Consider the following 24,153-nt stretch of genomic DNA (forward strand, 5'->3'; position numbering starts at 1 on the left):
AGTCATATATGGCTATTTACTTTGCTGTCATGGCAACAAGTAGAACTCTCAAATCTCATTGCTACGAGCATCACTATGCCAGTACTGGCATTGTGATTTTCTCAAAATGACAGTTTGCATGCCGAGTTTGACAACTCATGTTTCATAATAGGTAAATCCACATTATTCTACATATTGCTTCCTACTTGGAAGAGCTAGAAATGTTCAGAGGGATTTTTTCATATTCTTAGGTTTTTTCGGTAAAGTCACGTAGGTAAAACAAGAAAATTGATAAAAAATAAAATAAAATAAAATAAAAATCACGACGTTTCGGAGGCAACACAAGTCTCCGTCATCAGGTGGGACCGTCACAGCCAGATTAGCTGCATCAAGTGAGGCAATGATTCAAGATGTAATCCCTTCACTTGATGCAGCTAATCTGGCTGTGACGGTCCCACCTGATGACGGAGACTTGTGTTGCCTCCGAAACGTCGTGATTTTTATTTTATTTTTTATTAATTTTGATGTTTTACCTACGTGACTTTACCGAAAAAACCTAAGAATATGAATCCTTGCAGTCACGAAAGCTTCAAATCTAGAATTTTTTCATATCTTTTGTCATTTTCATTTTACGTGGTATTTTATAAAAAAAAAATTGGCCAAAATCTTGTTTTTTTACATGTGTTAAGTGGATTTTAACATAATTAACTGAAAGAACAATATGATAATTGTTTTTTTACCCTTTTATCTGGCAACAAAACTGATACCTTTTTTTTACAAGGAGTCATGTTTGCATAGACCACAATACCTGCAGTCGTAATGCAAACAAAAAAACATAACTTGTTTGCATTACGACTGCAGGTATTGTGGTCTATGCAAACATGACTCCTTGTAAAAAAGGTGTCAGTTTTGTTGCCAGAAAAAAGGGTAAAAAAAACAATTATCATATTTTTTCTTCTGGCAAATGAGGTTCCAATGGTGAAAGAACAATATTTTGACAAAAGTCTCTTTAGATTACCAACCAATTAGTTGTTGATCACATTGAAACAAACCATATAGTTCTGACTTCGTCTACTAAGTCAATATTTTTTTTAACATAATATGCTAATTTGTGCATATTCAATGAGATAACACATAATATGCATAAATTAATGGGGGGAAGTCACAACACAAAAATATGACATTTTTGTGTATATTAATCTGGTAATTTTCATTATGATAAAAGGACAGGAATTTGCTTTGCCTATTCACCTTTAGCATCCAGAGAGGGAGACTGGATGCTACACTTGGCAAGCATTCGAGCAATGATCCCATGGTGCTACGCTTATGAAGGGATGAATTAGGCACGCTACCTCCCCTACTACTACGCCGAGATGTCTCAGCTGCCCATCACACACCCAGATGTGTACACGGAATTCATGGAAGGAGGCTTCTGAGTTCAACTGGGCTCCACCAATCCCTTTGGCCGAATCCCTGTTGACCAAACTATGGAAGAAACGGTGAACAAAGACAGCTGGAGTGACAAAGGGATTCAGCTTGAAGTCATGAGCCGTGACCAAAAATTACCTAACAGCTGAGTACAGAAGCATGTACCTCAGACAGCTGAGAGACCTGATAGGTCAAGGCAGGTCCAAACTGTCCCATCCAGATCAACAGGGTCCAAGGATCAAGAGAGATTAAGCAGATATCCAGTCTCTCATTGACCTTATGGAGAATAACTGGATCAATCCTATGTCCACTAATGAGACAAATCTAGTTAGCCTCTCCACTGGCACCATGGCTCCACCTGATGTGACCAGGGATATCTTGAGAGCTCTTGAGATAGGAGAAAAGCCCTACCAAGAATTCAACTGGGATGCAGACACCACTCTCCAGTACAAGAACCTTGCAGAGGGACAACACGTCCAGCAGTGGAGAAATTACTGTGCAGTCCCTCCAACAAGACCAGTCTCATCAAGTTTCTGGAGCAAGAGTGGAAACTCCCACGATACAGAGAGATGCTGCATGGCAAGGTGTTGTACATGACCTGTGAGGAAACCTGCTACAAGTTGACAGAAGATGAGTGCGAGGAAGTAGCAGAGCTGCACTCCACGCATGAAGAAGCTGACACCCGTCTGCTCCTGCATGCATTGCATGCAGCAAATGTGGGCTCAAAGGCAGTTATCACAGCCGAGGAAAACTGATGTCAAGGTGCGTTGTCTTGGCTTCCAGAAGGACATCGCCTGTCCTATCTACCAGAAGTGTGGGACACAGAACCGCACACGGTTTGTCGATATCAGAAAACTGGCAAGGTCACTTGGACACAGCATCTGTGACAGCCTCTTTGGCTTACACGACTTCACAGGCTGCGACACTGTCAGTGCATTAGCCGGTCGAGGGAAGCTGAATGCTCTGAAGATGGTGAGAAAGGACACTTCCTGCCAAGAGACTTTTAGTCGACTGGGGCAGTCATGGAATGTGAGTGATGAGCTGTTCCAGAAAATTGAGCTGTTCACCTGTCGCATGTATGTTTCTAATAGCAGCACTGGTGAGGTGAACGAACTGCAGCGGGTGCCCTGAGGTAGCTATGTTGATGTGAGAGATTAGCATGTTAATGGGAGATCGCAGAGCAAAACTTCGAGCTCGGTCAGCGAGGTGACTGTTTTATGGTTGACAAATTTAACCTGTAAAGTCAGAGAGCCGAAAAAAACAACTCACATCGGAAGGTGGTAGGATGGGAACATCACAGCCAGTTATGACTTAAACTGGTTGATAACGTCCTTCCAATGATTACTCAGTTGATACCCATCTTCTCCATTGAAATTGTGTCTATGTCGAGATATATATATTGCTTCATGAACGAATCTTTGTTGATAGCCAGTGGGTTTGTAAAGTACCTTCGTCTTAGAGAAATCTATTTTGTGTGAGCCCACCGCATTAAAACAATGATCAGCCACGGCCGTGTTTCAGATCTGCCTTACGTCCACGAATACGGTCCGAGATATGTCGCTTAGTTTCCCCAATGTAACTACTGCCGCAGACACAGCTTAGTTGGTAGATGCCGAGGTATTGCATGCCAGGGATCACATTCTTCACAGATGGGATCAGATCACGAATTGTATGTACTGTGTTAAATCGAATCTGAATCTTGTGTTTGCTCATGATTTTGGAAATCTTTTTGGTGACCCCTGCTATGTATGGCAAGGTGATGGTTTTGATTGGGTCCTCAGATGGTTCTTTCCCAACGGTTGGGGTGATAGTTTTACGGATTGTGTAGTCTGAATATCCATTCATCTTGAGAGCTTGGTGTACGTGTTACAATTCACTGGATAGGTGATAATGGTCGGAAATACATCGAGCTCTATGGTGTAGAGCAGGGGTCCCAAACCCCCGGGCCGTGGACCGGTACTGGTCCGTGGTCTGTTAGAAACCGGCCCGCACAGCAGTAGGTGAGCGGTGAGTCCGCACATGGCCCGCCCATTATTTTATTTACCACTTCCGTCCGCGCCTCTTTCCCGCGCTGTGCCCTTGTCTCAATCACAGTTTTGGTAAGCCCTCAAGCTAACCCTAGCCAAGATGAGTAAGAAACAAACGTTGCTGGAGAGCTTCTTTGAAAAGGGGGAAAGACCCAATGATGAACCCCCCCCCCCCCCCCCTCAGGTCCGTAAAAAAAGTGTCTTCCACAAAACCGGTCTCTGGTGGCAAAAAGTTTGGGGACCGCTGCTGTAGAGTTTTGATGAGGGAATTCTTCTGACAAAGATAGTGGTGGGAGTCAAATTTTAGATATCCATCCGTATGGGTGGCTTTCCTGTAGACAGTGTCCCATTGAGCCATCTGATCTCCTTTAGATTCAAACATCCAAGAATGGTAGCTTGCCATCCTTTTCCACCTCCATGTTGAATTTTATGGCTGGATGTATGGTCGGCCATGTGGCCAGATGACGAACGTGTCATCAACGTATCTCTTCCACAAGGATGGGTGTAGAGTGGATGCCTGGATGGCATCTGTCTCAAATTTTTCCATGAAAACATTGCCTAGAACTGGAGATAAGGGAGAACCCATTGGGGTACCTTCAACTTGTTTGTAGAATGTTCCATTCCAGGTGAAGTAAGTATTGGTGAGGCAGTGTCTCACCAGGGCTGGTACATCAGCATTCAGTCATTGTTGGATCAAATCTTCAATGATGGCAATGGTGTCAAGCACAGGAACTTTGGAAAACAAATAGACCACATCGAAACTAATGAGCAAATCACCTGGAGGTAGTGAGATGTCCTAAATTAACGATACCAAGTGAGCTGAGTTGATTCCAGCTGAGGTGGTCTTACCAGTGAATGGTTGTAAGTTCTCAGACAGAAATCGGGCCATTTTGTAGGTGGGTGAGTCAATGGTGGAGACGATAGGACGAAGGGGTGAGCCATACAATCTGGGTGGTCTAGCAGCAGAGGGTTTTAAGGAAAACCGCTTGGTTGGTTCGATCAAAGATGTCGAATCAGTGATTGTTCTGCCTCACGGCAGGGGTTTTGCCTCACGGCAGATGTGGGGGCGTATGTACACAGGAATTTCCTGTTTTTCATGCTGAGTTTGGTCACGTGACTAGGAAGTTGCGATTTGAGATTCCCACTCAACCACGCGGGGAGTCGGCCATTACACACAGGGTGCAAAATGGCGGCACACATCGCGTCCCAGTGAAGACAACTCTAACTGTCCATTGTGGGATTTTAAGAAGCATTGTCTGTAACTTCGTCTATGTTCTTATAATACTGGGAAAGCTGTTATAATGTTAGAATGACCGTTATAATGCTGTAAATGCCTTTATAATGCTGTTAAATTGTTACGATAAATACGAGGCCTAGTTAACAACGAAGCCTGCAACTTGCCTTATTATGAATGTTACTTGTAATAGAATAAGTCGAGTCAAACTTGTACCCAAGTAACTATATTGCGATCTTGAGAGCAAGGATAACATAATGTCTCATCCACAGTTAAGTGTTATATGTAGTGCGGTACATTTGGGGTGCAGTGTGATGAAACACAGTAGCTTATGCTCTTGTATAGCTATCCAGTGGTAATGTAGGTGCCTGGTCCATCCAGGATCTATTGTTGAGAAACATGTTATCTAAGACAATGTTATGATGCTGTGGTGTTCATTCATTGTATTGGTGTTTCTGGGTATTAACAGATGCTGTATCTGTGCTGTTTTCTTACCAGTTTTATCTCGTTAAATTCAATAAATGACGTTTGGAGTCAGATGTTCACCCTGGCTTTGAGGGTTTATTGGACGCGAGGTTAACTCCTCGGATAGTGGTGCAACGCAGTGCACAGCGAGGCCGAGACAGTAAAAATACATTATTCTTGAAGCTCCCAACCAGCTCTGCAACAAGTAAAAATACATTCTTCTTGGAGCTCCCAACCAGCTCCTCAAGCAAGGAGTTCTCAAGCAGTCAGCCTGCAGCAAGCAAGGAGCTCTACAATGGGTCTACATTAAAATCGTGTTGCAAGCATTGCAGCATGGAAAGCCGCAGTTTAGCAGGGAGAGATGCTGAAGAAAGTGATTTAAGCAATCCAGGACCTCCCATCCAGCCACAAGAGGACCAAGGGAGTTCAAGGCCCCAAAGAGAGGTCAGGTTGACACAACGGGCCTTGGAAAGCTATGATGCTGAGAAGCAATACCTTGATTCCAGGATACAAAGGGCATGGGACTGGGTTGAAGCAGATATATCTGAAGCTTGAAACGCCTCAGACACAGTGGTCTCAATTCAATTCAGCGGGCCATCCAGCGAGTGAAGGTGAGCAGCTCAAGCTACAAGCTGCTGGCAAATAAATACATCTCCCTCCTAATGAAGGTGAAAACAGATGAGGGCATTGAGGGAGTGCGCATGCAAGAGCACTTCCTTGAACTGTACGATGATAATGTTCAGGCAGTGATACAAGATGCAATGAAACGTGTGGAGGGCTTAAGAGAGATACGATCTCAGCACTCTGTCTCATCCAGGTCCACCACAAGATCTAAAGGCTCAGCTCACTCAAAGACATCATCTACTAGTATGGCAGCAGCTCAGGCCTGCATACAAGTGTAGTAGGTTCGAATTAGGTGCACACACACACGGCTTGGAGGCAACACTATTTATTAAACGGTAAGTAACATAACGCTGTACATAAGGTGGTGACCACCTTCCTCAACTCACTAACACTCTGGAACACGATACAGACTGGACCAGGCAGGCAACGGCCTGCCTGGCCCAGGACGACGACTCGGGACTTGACGACCGATGATGTCTTCACTTCGGAATACAGTATAACAGCCTTGCTCTCCGTTCACACCACGCTTATATCTGCTTTGGCGTGGCTGGCTCCGCCGCGGCGTGGCTGGCTCTCTTCAGGCCACGCCTCCCTTCCCAGGACACGCCTCACTTCCCCCACCTCTGGGAAGGTCCGGATCCCTCCACCACGTGACCCCCCAGGCACCCCCTTGGGGCCCCCAGCCTTCGTACAGGCCGACACAGTATTGACCATTCTATGTCACTACACAAGAAGAAGCAAGCATAGCAACTGCGGCCGCACGGAGGAAAGCAGAGCTCGCAGAGCAAGAGAGTATACTAGCAACTGCTACCACACGAGAGCAAGAGAGTGCATTAGTGGCGACTGCCACACGGAAGAAAATTGAGCTGGATGCTAAGCTAATACCCTACAGCTCAAAAAAGAAGCAGCTGCTGCTAGGGCCCAAGCAGAGATGCTCAAAACAGCAGCCCATTTGGATAAGGAAGAGAATTGGAGTGAGTTTGGTACTCAGACGCCTGTCAAGGACCATGATCAACTTACCAGAATAAATATTTTGGACTGGTCTGAACAATGCACCAATACTCCCCCACCAAACGATACTGAACAAAGGGTGGATGTTCAGGCATGGCCATCTCCACACCACGTCAACATGAATGCTGTTTATGGGAATGGTGGAAATGCATATCCTGCCCTGGCAGTCAATCGCCGACTCAGCGTCGCAAACGTGGGATCAGACGTGGATGCACCAAGTCAGACCCACATTCCAGACACATAAAGGGATCAAACCAACGTGATCGAAACCCTTTGGGCCCACAATCCAACGCCATCACGAATGACGGCATGCAAGGCAATACAGCCAGTATGGACACACCCTGGATCAGCAGGCTTAGGGAGACTTTACTAGGTGTTAGTCTATGGGCAGTGTTAGTCTATGGTCAGTCTTAGTCTATGGGCAGTGTTTGTCTATGGGCAGTGTTAATAAATGGGCAGTGTTAGTCTATGGGCAGTGTTAGTCTATGGGCAGTGTTAGTCTATGGGCAGTTTTAGTCAATGGGCAGTGTTAGTCTATGGGCAGTGTTAGTCTATGAGCAGTGTTAGTCTATGAGCAGTGTTAGTCTATTGGCAGTTTTAGTCTATGGGCAGGTCTTACAGGTGTAATATCGTTGAGAACTCTTGGACGCCGGGGTTGAGGCACACGTATTTATTCCGCAACAGTTGTCACAACCGCGGACATACAACACTGGAGAGGGTATCGGCCCCCTCACCCGGATAGCTGGGGACACAGTTGCTAGCTATCTCTGACCTACCTCCTAGTCCTCCACTAACGGGCTAGGGGAGGCTATCTGGCCCGACACTGGTAAGTCGGGCTACGGTACCCGGAGTCCCAGAGCACTGGCTCTGGTTCTCGGGACCACGCCGCTGGCACGGTCCTGCGTGGCCCTGATAAGGGCGGCGACCCAGGGGAGTCCAGGGCTCTATCTAGACGATCTTCGGTCTTCACTGGTTTAGCTTTAACATTGTTCCCCGAGCTCTCCGGCTCATCCCCTTTTATACCAAAACCCCCCGTTGAGGGGTGGGGCCCCGGGGGATCACAACTCCGGGTCAGCCCCCCAGGCTGCCCGGTGCGGACGTCGTTGAGAGCACCTCCCCGTGCACTCACGAAGCCCCGCCCACTGTGTTTGTTTCCCATGTGATCCCATGTATACAGCCTCTCCGTAACACCCCTATAACACCCCCCCCCCCCTGTACAGCTCGCAGCCGTCCCGGCTGCAACAAACGGCCATAAAAGTTTATTTACCCCTCGACCCCGCGTGTGCCTCACAATTCTTTTCAACAATAACGAGAACGATAAGAACAACAAGAACCAGAAAAGCAAGAAAGGAAAATAACCCGACGCACCCCCCCCGAATAAATACGAATTCCGTAAACCCACTTATATACAATTTGCAGGGAACCACAGCACGCACACAGCGAACACAACATACATACAATCCAATGAGCAAGGAACACACTACCCACACAACACACAGTGAACATAACATGTGAAAAATATTTTTTTTTTCTTTTTGGGCATCACAAGAGTCTGCGCATTCTTGCGCGCGTCCTTGCAGCAGGCCCGTCACACGGGGCAACCCCGGATGGCGGGCCGTCGGGTGGCAACTGTCCATTTCCCAGTGAGTCTCTTCTCGATGTCGCGAGACCCTCGGCATCCCCAGTAGGGGTCGTCGGGCGTTAGCCCGTCATTCCTGGTGCACCTGGGGGCGGGACAGCCGGCAACACGTCAGGTGAAAGCAGCGGAGACGGACCCTTTGAGTCGGTCGACCCCCCACATGTTTGGCCACGCGTGTGTGGAGTGGGACTTCGTACCGCAACGAAGGGTTTTAATCTGGAGGGGTGCACAAACCACCGGCGCTTCCCCCATTTGATGCGTACGCACTGAGGCCGCAAAACCTCAACCACCTCGACAGGGCCCCGCCACGGCCGCACCAGTTTAGAGGTCGCGAGTGGTACCTGTGGACAGTGCAGCCATGCCTTGTCTCCCAACTTCCACTGTAACACGTGCGCCCGACCCAGTCTGAGCCTCTCATTAGCTTTCTGACGGAGGTCGGAATTTTGCATGGCAGCATCCCGTGCCTCTTGTAATTTAGCAAGGTTAAATTTAACATGGTCGGCCAATTTAGTCTTACCCTGCGGCGCGGGGATCTGCAGCTGGGCCCGAACAGGTGGGTCAGGTTCGCGGCCATACATGAGGAAGAAGGGGGAAAATCCCGTTGCCGCATGGGGGGCCAATCTGTATGCTGCCAGGACCCCTTGAATTTGCAGGTCCCAATCGGTCTGTGAGTCCGAAACCTGCTGTGACAACATCGACGTGATGGTTCAGTGCAGACGCTCGACCATCCCGTCAGTTTGCGGGTGATAGGGAGAGGTACGAATTTTTTTCGTGCCCAGGAGCTCACAGACTTGTTGGAGCAGCTTGCCGGAAAAATTTTTGCCCTGGTCGGTCAGCAGCCGCTCCGGAGCACCTTTGTCCAGGACGTATCCCTGGACAAAGGCCTCCACGATGGCTGCTGCCGACTGGTTGGCCAGGGGCCAGGCCATAGGCCAGCGCGTAAAGTACTCCACCCCGGTCAACAAATATCTATTGCCCCTGGGGGTGGCGGGGAATGGGCCCAGAATATCCAGCGCGACAAGTTCGTTGACTCTGGAGACTTTGATAGATTGCAAAGGCGGGTTAGACTCCCGTGCTGGTGGTTTCCGTTGCGCACACCGAGGGCATGACCCCAACAGATCTGCGACATCCCTTGTCATGCCCGGCCAAAAAAAATCAAGCTGGAGCAAGGCGAGGGTTTTTTGAGTCCCCAGGTGGAGGAGGCGCTCATGAGCGGCCCACACCACCTTACCCCGTAACCCAGAAGGGACCACCAGCCGGTGTCGATGGGATTTCCCGTCCCAATGCATTAGCAGACCCGTGACCATTTCCCATGCGTCGGCATCACCCCTCCCCCGCCCAACATCCCTGACGCGACGACGCAACGCGAGGAGGGAGGTATCCTCCATCTGGAGGCGCCCCCATTCAGTGACAGGCAACCCCAACAGGGAATCTGTTCCCTGTTGTGCGATGGAATTCGTCATCGACGCTGCGTCGTCGGCGGCCGCCAAGACCGGAACAGATATTTCACCCGGATGCCTGCAACGACCCGACCCCAGGAGGCACGCGCATTCGGGGGTGGTTGGCATGCGCGACAGAGCATCCGCATTGGTGTGGCGAATGCCCTTACGGTACGTGGTTTCAAAATCAAAGTCCTGGAGAACTTCCAACCATCGAGACAATTGTCCTGATGGTTGTTGAACTCGCAGGGCGTACTGTAGTGCCGCATGATCTGTACGGACGGTGAAACGCTGACCGTACAGATATGGGCGGTACTGTTGGATGAAATAGACAATTGCCAACAGTTCCCGACGGGTGACACAATATCTTTGCTCCGCTGGAGACAACACCCGACTACCGTACGCGACTACCCGTTCTACGCCGTCAACCACCTGGGAAAGCACGCCCCCAATACCCGTGTTGCTCGCATCGGTGTCGAGCACAAAGGGGTTAAAAAAATCGGGGTAAACCAAGGGAGGAGCTTTAACCAGAGCGTCCCGAAGGGAGCGGAAAGCAGCCTCCTCCTCCTGTCCCCAATGAAAGCGGACCCCCTTTGACGTCAAAGCGTGTAGGGGCTTCGCAATTGTCGCAAAATCCGCGACAAAGCGTCGGTAATACGACGCGAATCCAATGAAACTCCTGACCTCTCCCACAGAGGTGGGAGTCGGCCAGGAGCTGACGCACTGCGTTTTGGCGGGATCGGTAGCAATACCTGAGCGTCCAACGATGTGTCCCAAATAACGCACAGATTCGCGTAACAGATGACATTTTTGGGGTTTAAATTTCAAATTAGCAGCCCGCATTTTGAGAAAAACCGCCCGCAACCTCTGGAGATGTTCGTCAAATGTTCTGATAAAGACGATAACGTCATCCAAATAAATTAAGCACGAGTCCCATTGCAATCCAGCCAAAACCAATTCCATCAATCGCTGGAAAGTCGCCGGCGCCGAGTGAAGTCCCATCGGCAACCGGTTGAATTGGAAGAGGCCGTGCGGTGTACGGAATGCAGTTTTAGGCTTTGAATCATCGTCCAGAGGAAGCTGCCAGAATCCCGAAAGCAAATCCAATGTGGAGAAGAATCGCGCTCCCGCCAAGGCGTCCAGCGATTTGTCAATCCGTGGGAGCGGGTATGCGTCGGCAACAGAAATTTTGTTGAGGCGGCGAAAATCGACGCAAAACCGCAACGAGCCATCCTGTTTCTTAACCAGGACGATCGGCGCTCCCCACGGGCTGGTAGAGGGAGAAATGTTGTAGGCGGCTAACATGTCATCAACAGCCGATTTGACATGGTCCTTTTCGGCGGGACTTAACCGAAAAGGATTTTGGCGTATTGGCGCGCTGTCACCTGTATCAATATGGTGACGCAGCAGATGGGTACAGCCCAAATCGAATTTGTTCTGACTGAAAACGTCGGAAAATTCACGCAGCAGTGTCCTAAGCTTTTGATGCTCTAAATCCGACAGGTCCGTCGATCCCGCACAAAGCGCCTCGAGCCACCCTTCATCGGTGTCCGAATGTGGTTGCGGCAGAGGGACAGTGCCTACGTGATTCGTGACAAGTTCCTCACAGGGCACCGGCGTTGCGTGAGCAAGCACGGTCCCTTGAGGAACCACCACCGTCTGCGACCCCACATTGAGGACCGCGATGAAAGGATCCCCGTCCCCTTTTACGATGGTCTGGGCCGGAATTAAATGAGGTCCGCTAACCCCGGCCCTAGATGGCCCCAGCAGAATTCCCTGGTCCCCAATGCCTTTAGCGAAGGGCCGACGAAGTTTGAGAGGCACCAACATTTGTGCCCCCGGTGGTACGCGAACCGTTTTAACGACGAACGCCGGTACCGTCGCGAACGCCGTCCGACCCGCAGTGGGGGACGGCAGAAACGCCATGCGTCGGCCCGACGGGAGCTCAATGCAGCCCTGGTCTATTAAAATACGAATCGGCATTTTGCCCAAGAAGTCCGTCCCCAGCAGGCACGAAACCGCCAGCGAGGAAGAAACAAAAATCGGGCCGGACAATTTTATATCACCGATACAAATTTGTGCTCGAATCTGTCCAATGATGCCAAGTGAGCCCCCGTTAGCAGCATAGAATGGGACGTTAACCGGCAGTAAGGGACGGCTCTGGACAGGGAGAATATTGTAAATTAGTTCCGAAATGATGGTCGCCGATGCTCCTGTATCGACCAGGATGCGCACCTCAACCCCGTCAATGTGCCCCACCACGGCTGACGACCCCAACGATGCAGCCACAACGCGATGGGCCAACACGGACCACTGCCTGGGTTCGATATGAGTCCCCATAGTGGTGCGTGTTGCCGCGACGGTGCGCAATGTCGGCCCCCCGTTCGTTGCGGTGTGCGAGTGTGTGACGGGTGTGTGCGTGGGCCAAACATGAGGGGTGCCGCGACTCGCCGGGTTATGTTGATGGAGCTTGGGAGGAGAGCCGGCGTCCTGTCGAGGCGTCGTCCCCCGCTGCCGAGGAGAGCGGCACCCCGAGGCGACATGGCCCCGGATGCCGCAGTTATAACAGCGCGGGAGCGCAGGCGACGATGATGGTTGGTCGAGGCGGCTCGATCCGTCCCGGCCCGCCCGTACTCCCGCTCTCTGCTGCAGTCGATGGTCGATGGCGCAAACTTCCTCCGCCGGGAGGGTGGCTGCAGCCACAGTGCGCCCGGCCGCCGCCCTGCTGGCCTTCCGTCGCTGCGAAAGCAGGTTGGCGTGGAGGAGCCATGCAGCCTGGAGGGAACCCATTTCTGCGTCGTCCTGTGCAACGACTGCGATGTCCAGGTCGTCTGCCAGCAGGAGGATCTTTTCCGTAACCATCGCGTCCACGCCTTCGTTGTCCATTCGTGGGAAGGCCGTCTTTGCCAGTGCCAGGAGACTCGTACGATACGCCAGGGGCGACTCCTTTGCACCCCGCTGGCGATCATAAAAGAGCTGCCTGCATTCCGACGATGGTCCGTAGACCGCAGCCAGCAACTGCAGCGCCATCTGTAGCGTGGAGCGTTTGTCCTTCGGCGCCGATGTAAGAGTGGCGAGGGCGTCGCTGTCGAGGAGCGCCGGCAGCGTGCGGAGAGCCTCGGCATCCGTCCACTGTGCCATTTCCTGGTGTGCGAGGAAGCGCCGCTGGAAACCGCCCCAGTCGCCATTCTCGCCCACAAACTCCTTGAGTGGAGGTAGCCAATTGGTGCAGTGCAGCGGCCGCCGTGGAAGCTCGCACTCCGTCGTTCCCGTCACTCGGCTGGGCTTCGGCGCGAACGACGGATGGCATCGCCGGTCGCACCAGTGGTGACGCTCTGTCCGCTGGTGATGACACGGCAGCCACTGTGCGGCCGACGTCGGACCCGAGGTTCAGGCCGGCCACGCCCTCAGCAGCTGCTGCGGCGATGGCGGGAGATTCGAAGTTGGGCTCCGTTGAAAGGGCGGGAAGGCGCACCGGTCGATGGCTGTCCTCGCCCCGTGCCGGTCCACCAGCGCCCAGTCGTGTGATCTGTTCGAGCATGGCGGCAGCAGCGTACAGCAGCTCCACCATTCTCGCGTGAGCCAGCCTCAGTCCTTCTGTTGACGGCTCCCCTCCATCCCGATGCTGCGGTAAGGATGCATCCGGCCCCGGCTGCTCGATGCCTTCTTCAGCCGTCTCGGGCTCCACAACTGCAGCGGTGTCCTCCGCCTCCGGTACCCCGGCTCGAGCTGTCCGGCGCGTGTCCATGTTCGTGGTCGTTCACTTCTGTCACCAGATGTAATATCGTTGAGAACTCTTGGACGCCGGGGTTGAGGCACACGTATTTATTCCGCAACAGTTGTCACAACCGCGGACATACAACACTGGAGGGGGTATCGGCCCCCTCACCCGGATAGCTAGGAACACACTTGCTAGCTATCTCTGACCTACCTCCTAGTCCTCCACTAACGGGCTAGGGGAGGCTATCAGGCCCGACACTGGTAAGTCGGGCTACGAGTCCCAGAGCACTGGCTCTGGTTCTCGGGACCACGCCGCTGGCTCGGTCCTGTGCGGCCCTGATAAGGGCGGCGACCCAGGGGAGTCCAGGGCTCTATCTAGACGATCTTCGGTCTTCACTGGTTTAGCTTTAACATTATTCCCCGAGCTCTCCGGCTCATCCCCTTTTATACCAAAACCCCCCGTTGAGGGGTGGGGCCCCGGGGGATCACAACTCCGGGTCAGCCCCCCAGGCTGCCCGGTGCGGACGTCGTTGAGAGCACCTCCCCGTGCACTCACGAAGCCCCGCCCACTGTGTTTGTTTCCCGTGTGATCCCATGTATACAGCCCCTCCGTAACACCCCTACACAGGGAACGAGTTCTCACGGGGCAAAATTTGCATACCACCAACAAAGACAAAGATCGCCCGTGTAGCCTGTAACAGACTGTAGGGGCAAGTTCTGTTAGTCCTATGAGTAACAGCAACACCTCTGAAGCCCGCCACTGTGGAACACACACAGGGGGTGTGTTGGCTTGCCGCTCGCTACTCACAGCACTTTCCCCAACAATCTGTCAGAGGTTACCCACGAGATCTTTGTCAAAGTACACGGAGTGGTGGCGCAGCGGTTAGCGCTACGCTATCGCTACGAACCGTGCACAGATCCAGGTTCGATTTATTTTCTCATCGACAACACCAACACCAGTGACGAATATCTGACCAACTAGTCCTGAGCCTCCCCTAGATCGACTCAGCCTCATATGAGTACCTGGTGCGGTTTTGTTTAGTAAACATCATCACTGGGGGAGACAAAGGTGGCCGGGCGATGTGTGGCCACCCACCTTCCCGTGTGCCACAGTGCCGGCCTTCATAGGTGCTACTGAGCACTTGTCCTAACAGTATGTTGCAGGCTATACGGGACATCTTTGTCTCTGTGTGTATAGGTGCTGCTACTCTCTACTAACAGCACTTGCCCTTACCGTTCGTTAGAGGCTACACGGGGGATATTTGTCTCTGTGTGTATAGGTGCTCGCTAACAGCACTTGCCCATACAGTCTGTTAGAGGATACACGGGTAATCTCTGTCTCTCTGTGTATATAGGTGAGATGTTAACTACCTCGCCTGCTATACAGGAGGTCGTGGGTTCGATCCCGACCCTGACGACGCCTGCTGCTGCTGCTGCTGTATATTTGGAGTCTGCGTCTTTCTCTCTCTTTCCCTGTGGTGGCCACTGCGGGTTTTTCCCCGCTTCGTTAAGAATCAACGTCACGCGTGCGTTCAAAGTTATTTAATTTTGCTGCTGCTATATATTCCCACGTGACGATGATGATGATGACGACGATAAGCCACTACGTTGAGCAGCTTGCATTACGTGTGGCCTCGTCGCTTGTCACAAAAGAGTCACATCGCAGCTCAGTGCGGCCTCATCTGGTCACAATTGAGTTGAGTTTTTTGTTCGGTCTGTGGGTCCCTAATGTGTATCTGTCTCAATGCGTTCCCATGTGTCTCTATGTAGCTCTGTTTCTCTATGTATCTTAGATTGTCTCTATGTATCTCTGTGGGGCGTTACGTATATCTGTTGGTCTCTTTGTGTTTCTATGTATCTTTGTGTGTTTCTGTATATCTCTGTGTGTCTCTATGTACCTCTGTGTGACTGTGCATCTCTGTGTCTCTATATATGTCTACGTATCTCTATGCGTCTCTATGTATATCTGTGGGTCTCTATGTTTATACTTATCTCATGTGTGTCTCTGCATGTCTCTGTGTGTCTCTATGCATTTCTGTGTGGCTCTGTGTCTCTACGAATCTCTTTGTGTCTCTGTTTATTTCTGTGTCTCTGTGTATCTCTGTGGGTCCCTAATGTGTATCTGTCTCAATGCGTTCCCATGTGTCGCTATGTATCTTAGAGTGTCTCCATGTATCTCTGTGGGTCTTTATGGATATGTGTTGGTATCTTTGTCTCTTTGTGTTTCTATGTATCTTCGTGTGTTTCTGTATATCTCTATGCGTCTCTATGTATCGCTGTGGGTATCTAAGTTTCTATGTATCTCATGTGTGTATCTGCATGTTTCTGTGTGTCTCTATGCATTTCTGTGTGGCTCTGTGTCTCTACGAATCTCTTTGTGTCTCTATTTATTTCTGTCTCTGTGTATCTCTGTGGGTTCCTAATGTGTATCTGTCTCAATGCGTTCCCATGTGTCGCTATGTATCTTAGAGTGTCTCCATGTATCTCTGTGGGTCTTTATGGATATGTGTTGGTATCTTTGTCTCTTTGTGTTTCTATGTATCTTCGTGTGTTTCTGTATATCTCTATGCGTCTCTATGTATCGCTGTGGGTATCTAAGTTTCTATGTATCTCATGTGTGTATCTGCATGTTTCTGTGTGTCTCTATGCATTTCTGTGTGGCTCTGTGTCTCTACGAATCTCTTTGTGTCTCTATTTATTTCTGTCTCTGTGTATCTCTGTGGGTTCCTAATGTGTATCGGTCTCAATGCATTCCCATGTGTCGCTATGTATATTAGAGTGTCTCCATGTATCTCTGTTGGTCTTTACGTATATCTGTTGGTATCTTGGTCTCTTTGTGTTTCTATGTATTTTCGTGTGTTTTTGTATATCTCTATGCGTCTTTATGTATCGCTGTGGATCTCTAAGTTTCTATGTATCTCATGTGTGTCTCTGCATGTTTCTGTGTGTCTCTATGCATGGCTCTGTGTATCTCTGTGGGTCTCTAAGTATCTCTATGGGTCCCTATGCGTCTCTGTGTATCTCTGCGTGTCTCTATGTATCACGGCATGTCTCCATGTGTCTATATGTCTTTCTGTGTGTCTCTTTGGGTCTGTATGTGTCTATGTGTGTCTCTTTGGGTCTCTATGTGTCTCTGTGTGTTTCTGTGGGTCTCTATGTGTATCTATGTGTCTATCTATGTGTCTATATGTGTCTATTTGAGTCTCTGTATCTCTGCGTGTCTCTATGTGTCACGGTATGTCTCCATGTGTCTCTATGTCTCTCTGTGTGTCCCTATGTCTCTCTTTATGTGTCTCTATGGGTCTCTATGTGTTTTGTAGGGGCCGTTGGCCCCCGAGATCCCTCCCTCCATCATCCCCTATTCCGTTTGTTACCCCACCTCCCTAATACCCGCTAGGGTTTCGCCGGCCTTCGAACGCGACGCCCTTACCCATACGGCTTCACGCAGCGCTCCCACGCTGCAAGCATACGTGCGCACGGCATCATCAATCAAACGCCATACTCCCCCTCTTTACGCCGCTACATACAGCTTTCGCACGCTGCGAGCGTGCGCCCGTCTACAGCCCTGGGCGGCACTCGCCTCCACGTCGAATACCCACGTTACCAAATGGCACCCGTATCCGACACGTAACGAATGTATGCGCACTCACGCACACAGCTCCCAGCGGCACTCACTCAACACTGACCACTCACGTCAGGATCGCGCACCTGTATCACACACGGAGTGAACACACGCGACACCCACCCTCACGCCGCTCTGCGCAGCGCTCCCCCGAGGCGAGCCGCAGCACTACACTCACCCCTGACTACTCGCGTTATGATCGCGCACCTGTATCGCACACGTCGTGAACGTGCGCGCACACACATACAGCTCCACACGCGATACCCACTCTTGCGCCGCTCTGGCCGCTCACGTTACGATCGCGCACCTGGGGTACGCCGATTACGCACGCCGAGAGCTTACGCAAGTAACGAGCACACGCAAGCGGGGCACACGCCGACACGACGACTCGTCCCCTCCCCCACTCGCGCGTGCACGTCAACACAAGTATCGTACAAGGACGATTCTCCTCTCACACGGCTGCGTAGTCACGCCAACACACAAAAGAACTCTCCCCGGGCGTTAACCCACACACCTCCGTACCCGCACAATCGTACAGAGACCACGGCCTTTACGCATACAACGACCACACACCCGCGAATGCAGTGCACGCTAATACCACGTTCAAAAACACCCAACAACACGGTTCCGTTACTACGCTCGAGATTTTATTAGCCCTTGTTAACCCACCGAGCCACCCGTGTGTGTGTGCGGGCCAGCAAGGCGTTCCTAACCCACTCTTTGGTGGCGTGCAGCCCTACTCTATGCCGCGCTCTCTGCTAAACCGCTTTCCTACTCGTCCTTACCCCGAACTAACCCTCTCCCACGGATCCTACTCTCCGCTCTGAGGTGTTGTAAGGCGCGCAACACGATACCGTCTGTAGTCCCTGGTGACCTTGCGGCGCTCAGATCGTCCTGCAGACAATCTAGCGGCTCGCCCGATGACTCCTTCGTTGCCGACTCCGTGTCCAAACTCCAGAAGAAGAGACCTCCCTACTGCCCCTGCGTTTTCTTTTAAACTATCCACATCAAAGGCTAGGCGCCCCCGTCCCGACCGCCTTGGTCTCTCGACCAATCCTGAGCCTAGGATTTCCCGCTCTTTTGCGATCCCGCCGGCCTTTGACCTTTCGACCAATCAGTCGTCCCGGGTCCTGATCCCAGTTATCTGCCTTGCTGACTCGTGTTTGTGTTTGTATGCGTTTCTAACTGCGGGGCTCTCTGAGCTCGCCGTGGTCGTGCGATCTCAAATCCGCCCACGGCGCCGCAGTGTTACTTGGCCTGGGAAGGGTCCTGTCCAATTCCCTGGCCCTGAGAAACCGTGGGGTAACCCCCTTAGGGGGCCCTCGGGTGAAAACTCAGGGTAGGTGACCCGACCACGAGGCCCTACGTGGGTGCGGGTGCGTGTTTATGTGGGGGGGGTGATGGGGGGCAGTGCGGCGGTGGAAGCCGGGCGGCTCCCTGGCTCGGCAGAGCGGCCCCGTCGCTGTGGCACCACATAGCCCCCCGGGGTGCCAGTCCCCGTCCCGGGTTGACTGGAGCACCTCGCCTGGGTTGCCCCCACGAGGTATCGCCGCGGGGTCCGCGGGATTCGCCCGGCCCTTGTGGCTGGCCTCGGGGGTGGCGGCTCCGTCTCCTGGGGCTCCGGCGGTGGTCTCCTCCTCCATTCCAATGGCTCCCCTCGGTCTCTGGCACCTGCGGGCTGGGGAACAAACTCAGAGGCGGTGGGGTTTAAGGGTCGCCGTCCTCGTCGCCCCCGGCCCCGCCCGGGGCCCCTCGGAGCCCGGGGCTCCGTGGGGCCCATATACTGCGCGAGGCCCCCGGGCACGGGGGGTGGGGGGACCCCGGGGTTTCGGGGTACTTGGACGGCGGGGCTCCCCCCCTCTGGGGCTGCTCGCCACGGCTTCAGTCGGCGGATGTTGACCACCATCTCCCGGCCCCTTACCGTCCTCGCGAGCTCCTGTTCCTCCTCCTCGTCTTCCGAGAGCAGGCTCGCAATGGCGCGCTCTCGTCCCAGCCCCCGGAGCTGCGCGCGTTCGCTGTGAATTCTTTCACACTTACGTGCGCGCTCGACAAGGGCGTTAAAGGGAAGACGTGGGCAGCTCATGTCTGGCTGCCACCACGCCGTGCGAGACAGGTATCGCTGGATTTTCTCGGCGGCCAGTTCCTCAATAACATCAGTTGCGTACCCCGGGCGTGCGATCTTTGTTAACTCGCGCACATCCTCGGCGTAATCACGTAGATCCTCGCCAGGTTGACGACGGCGCGCCTCTAAGGCCGATTTTGCTTCCTCCTCGTCACGCGTGCCAAAACGCTGATCGAGTCGGTGCATCAGCTCCTCCAGCTGTGTCTGTGCGCTCGCGGGTAACGCTTCTACAAAATCGGCTGCCCGCCCATCAAGATTCATATTAAGTTGACGTACTGCCTGCGCGTCCGTCCATCCATTAATTTCCTTGGCCCCTAAGAGATTGCGGGCGAATGCCTTCCACGAAGGGGCCCCCCGGCCGGTAAATATTAGTCTTATTTTAGCGTGAGGTAACGCGGGGGTCCGTACCGCTTCTGACACCAATTTGTAGGGGCCGTTGGCCCCCGAGATCCCTCCCTCCATCATCCCCTATTCCGTTTGTTACCCCACCTCCCTAATACCCGCTAGGGTTTCGCCGGCCTTCGAACGCGACGCCCTTACCCATACGGCTTCACGCAGCGCTCCCACGCTGCAAGCATACGTGCGCACGGCATCATCAATCAAACGCCATACTCCCCCTCTTTACGCCGCTACATACAGCTCTCGCACGCTGCGAGCGTGCGCCCGTCTACAGCCCTGGGCGGCACTCGCCTCCACGTCGAATACCCACGTTACCAAATGGCACCCGTATCCGACACGTAACGAATGTATGCGCACTCACGCACACAGCTCCCAGCGGCACTCACTCAACACTGACCACTCACGTCAGGATCGCGCACCTGTATCACACACGGAGTGAACACACGCGACACCCACCCTCACGCCGCTCTGCGCAGCGCTCCCCCGAGGCGAGCCGCAGCACTACACTCACCCCTGACTACTCGCGTTATGATCGCGCACCTGTATCGCACACGTCGTGAACGTGCGCGCACACACATACAGCTCCACACGCGATACCCACTCTTGCGCCGCTCTGGCCGCTCACGTTACGATCGCGCACCTGGGGTACGCCGATTACGCACGCCGAGAGCTTACGCAAGTAACGAGCACACGCAAGCGGGGCACACGCCGACACGACGACTCGTCCCCTCCCCCACTCGCGCGTGCACGTCAACACAAGTATCGTACAAGGACGATTCTCCTCTCACACGGCTGCGTAGTCACGCCAACACACAAAAGAACTCTCCCCGGGCGTTAACCCACACACCTCCGTACCCGCACAATCGTACAGAGACCACGGCCTTTACGCATACAACGACCACACACCCGCGAATGCAGTGCACGCTAATACCACGTTCAAAAACACCCAACAACACGGTTCCGTTACTACGCTCGAGATTTTATTAGCCCTTGTTAACCCACCGAGCCACCCGTGTGTGTGTGCGGGCCAGCAAGGCGTTCCTAACCCACTCTTTGGTGGCGTGCAGCCCTACTCTATGCCGCGCTCTCTGCTAAACCGCTTTCCTACTCGTCCTTACCCCGAACTAACCCTCTCCCACGGATCCTACTCTCCGCTCTGAGGTGTTGTAAGGCGCGCAACACGATACCGTCTGTAGTCCCTGGTGACCTTGCGGCGCTCAGATCGTCCTGCAGACAATCTAGCGGCTCGCCCGATGACTCCTTCGTCGCCGACTCCGTGTCCAAACTCCAGAAGAAGAGACCTCCCTACTGCCCCTGCGTTTTCTTTTAAACTATCCACATCAAAGGCTAGGCGCCCCCGTCCCGACCGCCTTGGTCTCTCGACCAATCCTGAGCCTAGGATTTCCCGCTCTTTTGCGATCCCGCCGGCCTTTGACCTTTCGACCAATCAGTCGTCCCGGGTCCTGATCCCAGCTATCTGCCTTGCTGACCCGTGTTTGTGTTTGTATGCGTTTCTAACTGCGGGGCTCTCTGAGCTCGCCGTGGTCGTGCGATCTCAAATCCGCCCACGGCGCCGCAGTGTTACTTGGCCTGGGAAGGGTCCTGTCCAATTCCCTGGCCCTGAGAAACCGTGGGGTAACCCCCCTAGGGGGCCCTCGGGTGAAAACTCAGGGTAGGTGACCCGACCACGAGGCCCTACGTGGGTGCGGGTGCGTGTTTATGTGGGGGGGGTGATGGGGGGCAGTGCGGCGGTGGAAGCCGGGCGGCTCCCTGGCTCGGCAGAGCGGCCCCGTCGCTGTGGCACCACAGTTTCTATGTATCTCTGTGGGTCTGTATGTAACTCAATGCGTCTGTCTTTAGATGTATTTCCATGTAACTCTGTGTGTCTGTATGTGTCTCTATAGGTCTCTATGTATCTCTGTGGGTCTCTATGTATCTCTTTGAGTCTCCATGTGTCTCTGTGATCAACATGGGTCTCTATGCATGTGTAATTTCTTCATGATGTCGATGTCAGACGACTTGGTTGAGCTGATATCATTTGTAATGGCCAGGTCAGGGCTTCTGAAAAAGAACGACGTAGCAGCTCAGTGGGACGTTACCTGGTTAAAATGAAAAAAAATGTAGTTTTTATTTTTCGATTTAAAGCTTTCGTGACTGCAGGGATTCATCTTCTTGGTTCCTTCGGTAAAGTCACGTAGAAGGGAAATAATAAAATAATAAAAATAAAACATGATAAAATAATTCTCACGACGTTTCGGCCACAACGCAAGCAGCCGTCCTCAGGTGACGAACAGGTCTGTCGGAAAGACAGCGTCTAATGAACACCACCAGGTTTGGCAGCGTATATTTAAGCTGGGTTGGAGGGGGAAGAGCGCATTGACAAAGGAATTTGCATATCAAGATGAATTTAGCATATTTATGGGAAATGCAGATATGGGATTGGTCACTACTTGTGAAATGCGTAGGAGGTGGGCAGGGGGTTTTCAAAGTCATATTATGCCCGTGTTTAGTATGTGCCAGTGAGTTGCCCTCCCAACGCTGTTTCTCTCCCCCCCACACACACACACACATGAATCAAGAGAAAGGTGAGTGTCTGTGTGTATACACGTGTGTGTGTGTACACGTGAGTGTACTCAGGATGAGTGTGTGTGTACTCAGGATGAGTGTGTGTGTGTGTACTCAGGATGTGTGTGTGTGTGTGTACTCAAAATGAGTATGTGTGTACTCAGGGTGAGTGTGTGTATGTTCACGTGTGCATGTGTGTACACGTGTGTGTATTTACATGCGCATGTGGAGAGCGGTAATGTAGCGGTTAGCACTACGCTGCACTATGAACACGGCCACCCGAGTTCGATTCCTGCTCACACCCCTCATCAGTGACTATAATTTTATAAGGTCCTGGGCATCCCGTAAGTCGACTCAGCCTCAAATGAGTACCTGGTGTGTTGTGTAAACATCGCCACTGGGAAGACAAAGGCGGCCGAGAGTAGTTCTTGGCCACCCACCCCCTCGTGTGCTACAGTGCCGGCCTTTATAGCTGCTGCTACTCACTAACAGCACTTGCCCCAACAGTCTGTTAAGGCTATACGCGGGGGTCTTTGTCTTTTTAACACGTAGGTTTGTGCATGCATAATGTACAATGGATGCCCATTGTAATTGATATGCATTCCTTAACCCCCAACCCCCCTCTGGCCTTCCCACAAGAAGGGCTCAGAAGTGACGCCATCACATCTATCCCACAGCCAACTAGTAAGGGTTGTCACATAAACAGAACATGCAAATTCCCCACTAATACAGCACAGCGGTGTGTTGGAGAGCCAAGCCACAACATTTACAATCTGAGTACGACGTTTCGCCAGTAATTGCAACTAGCTTAATCAGGCTACAGCCAGATTTGTGGAGAAGTCCAGCTGTTTGGTTCTTCATATAGAGGCGTAGATGTGGTGACCACACTTCTGTGCTCTTGTGCAAAGTGGGGGGGGGGGGGGGATAATGAGTCAACGTAATTATGCATGCACATTATGCGAGCCCTTTGATCTTGTCCTTCCTGTATTAAAATAGCTTACCAACAGTAATCCCTATTAAAGTATGGTGCCCTGTATCGGCATGTATTTAAACAATGTATTATTTGAAGATTCGCTTACACGCAGCACTAAGTCGGTAGCTATCCGTACGGTTAAAATAATTTTTACTTCTTTCAATTTCGATAGATTATCTAATTAGTCTTGGCCAGTAGTAGCTAGTTTTGCACAGAACTTCAACATTATCACAATCAATTCAGTGTCCTGGTTGACACACGTGGTTTGCTACTGCTGACAATTGTATTTGGGATAATTTTATATTTTTCTGATGTTATTTTAGTCACGTGCTTATCATTCGTCCTGTTTGCCCAACATGACATTTGCCACAAGTGCAGTTAATTCTATACACACCTTCTGTTGATAGCTTCGGTAATACATCTTTGGTACCATATATAAATTTCTGTATTTTATGTACCATTCCAAATCTGACTCAGATATTTTGTTTTTCCAAACAGCTGGCTAGTTTATCAGTTACTCCCGCAATGTACGGTATTCTGATCGTTGTAATTACTTGGGCAGTTTCAATGCTCGTGTTATTTGATTTGGTTTTGGCATTCAATGCCCTGTTGATATGTGCATCATTGTAACCGTTAATTTGCAGCACTCCAACACACCGGTGTGCTGTACAAGTGATGAATTGGCATGTTCTGTTTATGTGACAACCCTTACTAGTTGGCTGCGTCGGGTTTTAAGGACACATTTATATATTTACGCGATTTAACCCAAAAAAACCTCTATTATGTGTAATGCGAGCGTAAATAGGACTGCTGCTGGGCTCTGGCCCAAACACACGGCCCGGGGTATTGGGGGCGGAGCCGGGTATGGGGGGCGTGTGGGAGGGGCCGCCGTTCACCTCGGCTCCA

The 24,153-nt window shown here is 51.9% G+C and overlaps 1 protein-coding gene across 1 annotated transcript in view; it reads left to right on the plus strand.

The window, feature by feature from the left end:
* The first annotated feature begins 2,000 nt into the window (after positions 1 to 2,000).
* LOC144947986 (von Willebrand factor A domain-containing protein 5A-like) overlaps positions 2,001 to 24,153 on the plus strand; it is a 75,682-nt gene continuing 53,529 nt past the window's right edge. The window contains 1 exon segment of the mRNA XM_078877414.1: positions 2,001 to 2,091. Within this exon segment, the coding sequence (XP_078733540.1) occupies positions 2,001 to 2,091 (91 nt within the window).

The sequence above is a fragment of the Lampetra fluviatilis genome, chromosome 48 (assembly GCF_964198595.1).
Source record: "Lampetra fluviatilis chromosome 48, kcLamFluv1.1, whole genome shotgun sequence".
NCBI classification, from domain to species: Eukaryota; Metazoa; Chordata; class Hyperoartia; order Petromyzontiformes; family Petromyzontidae; genus Lampetra; species Lampetra fluviatilis.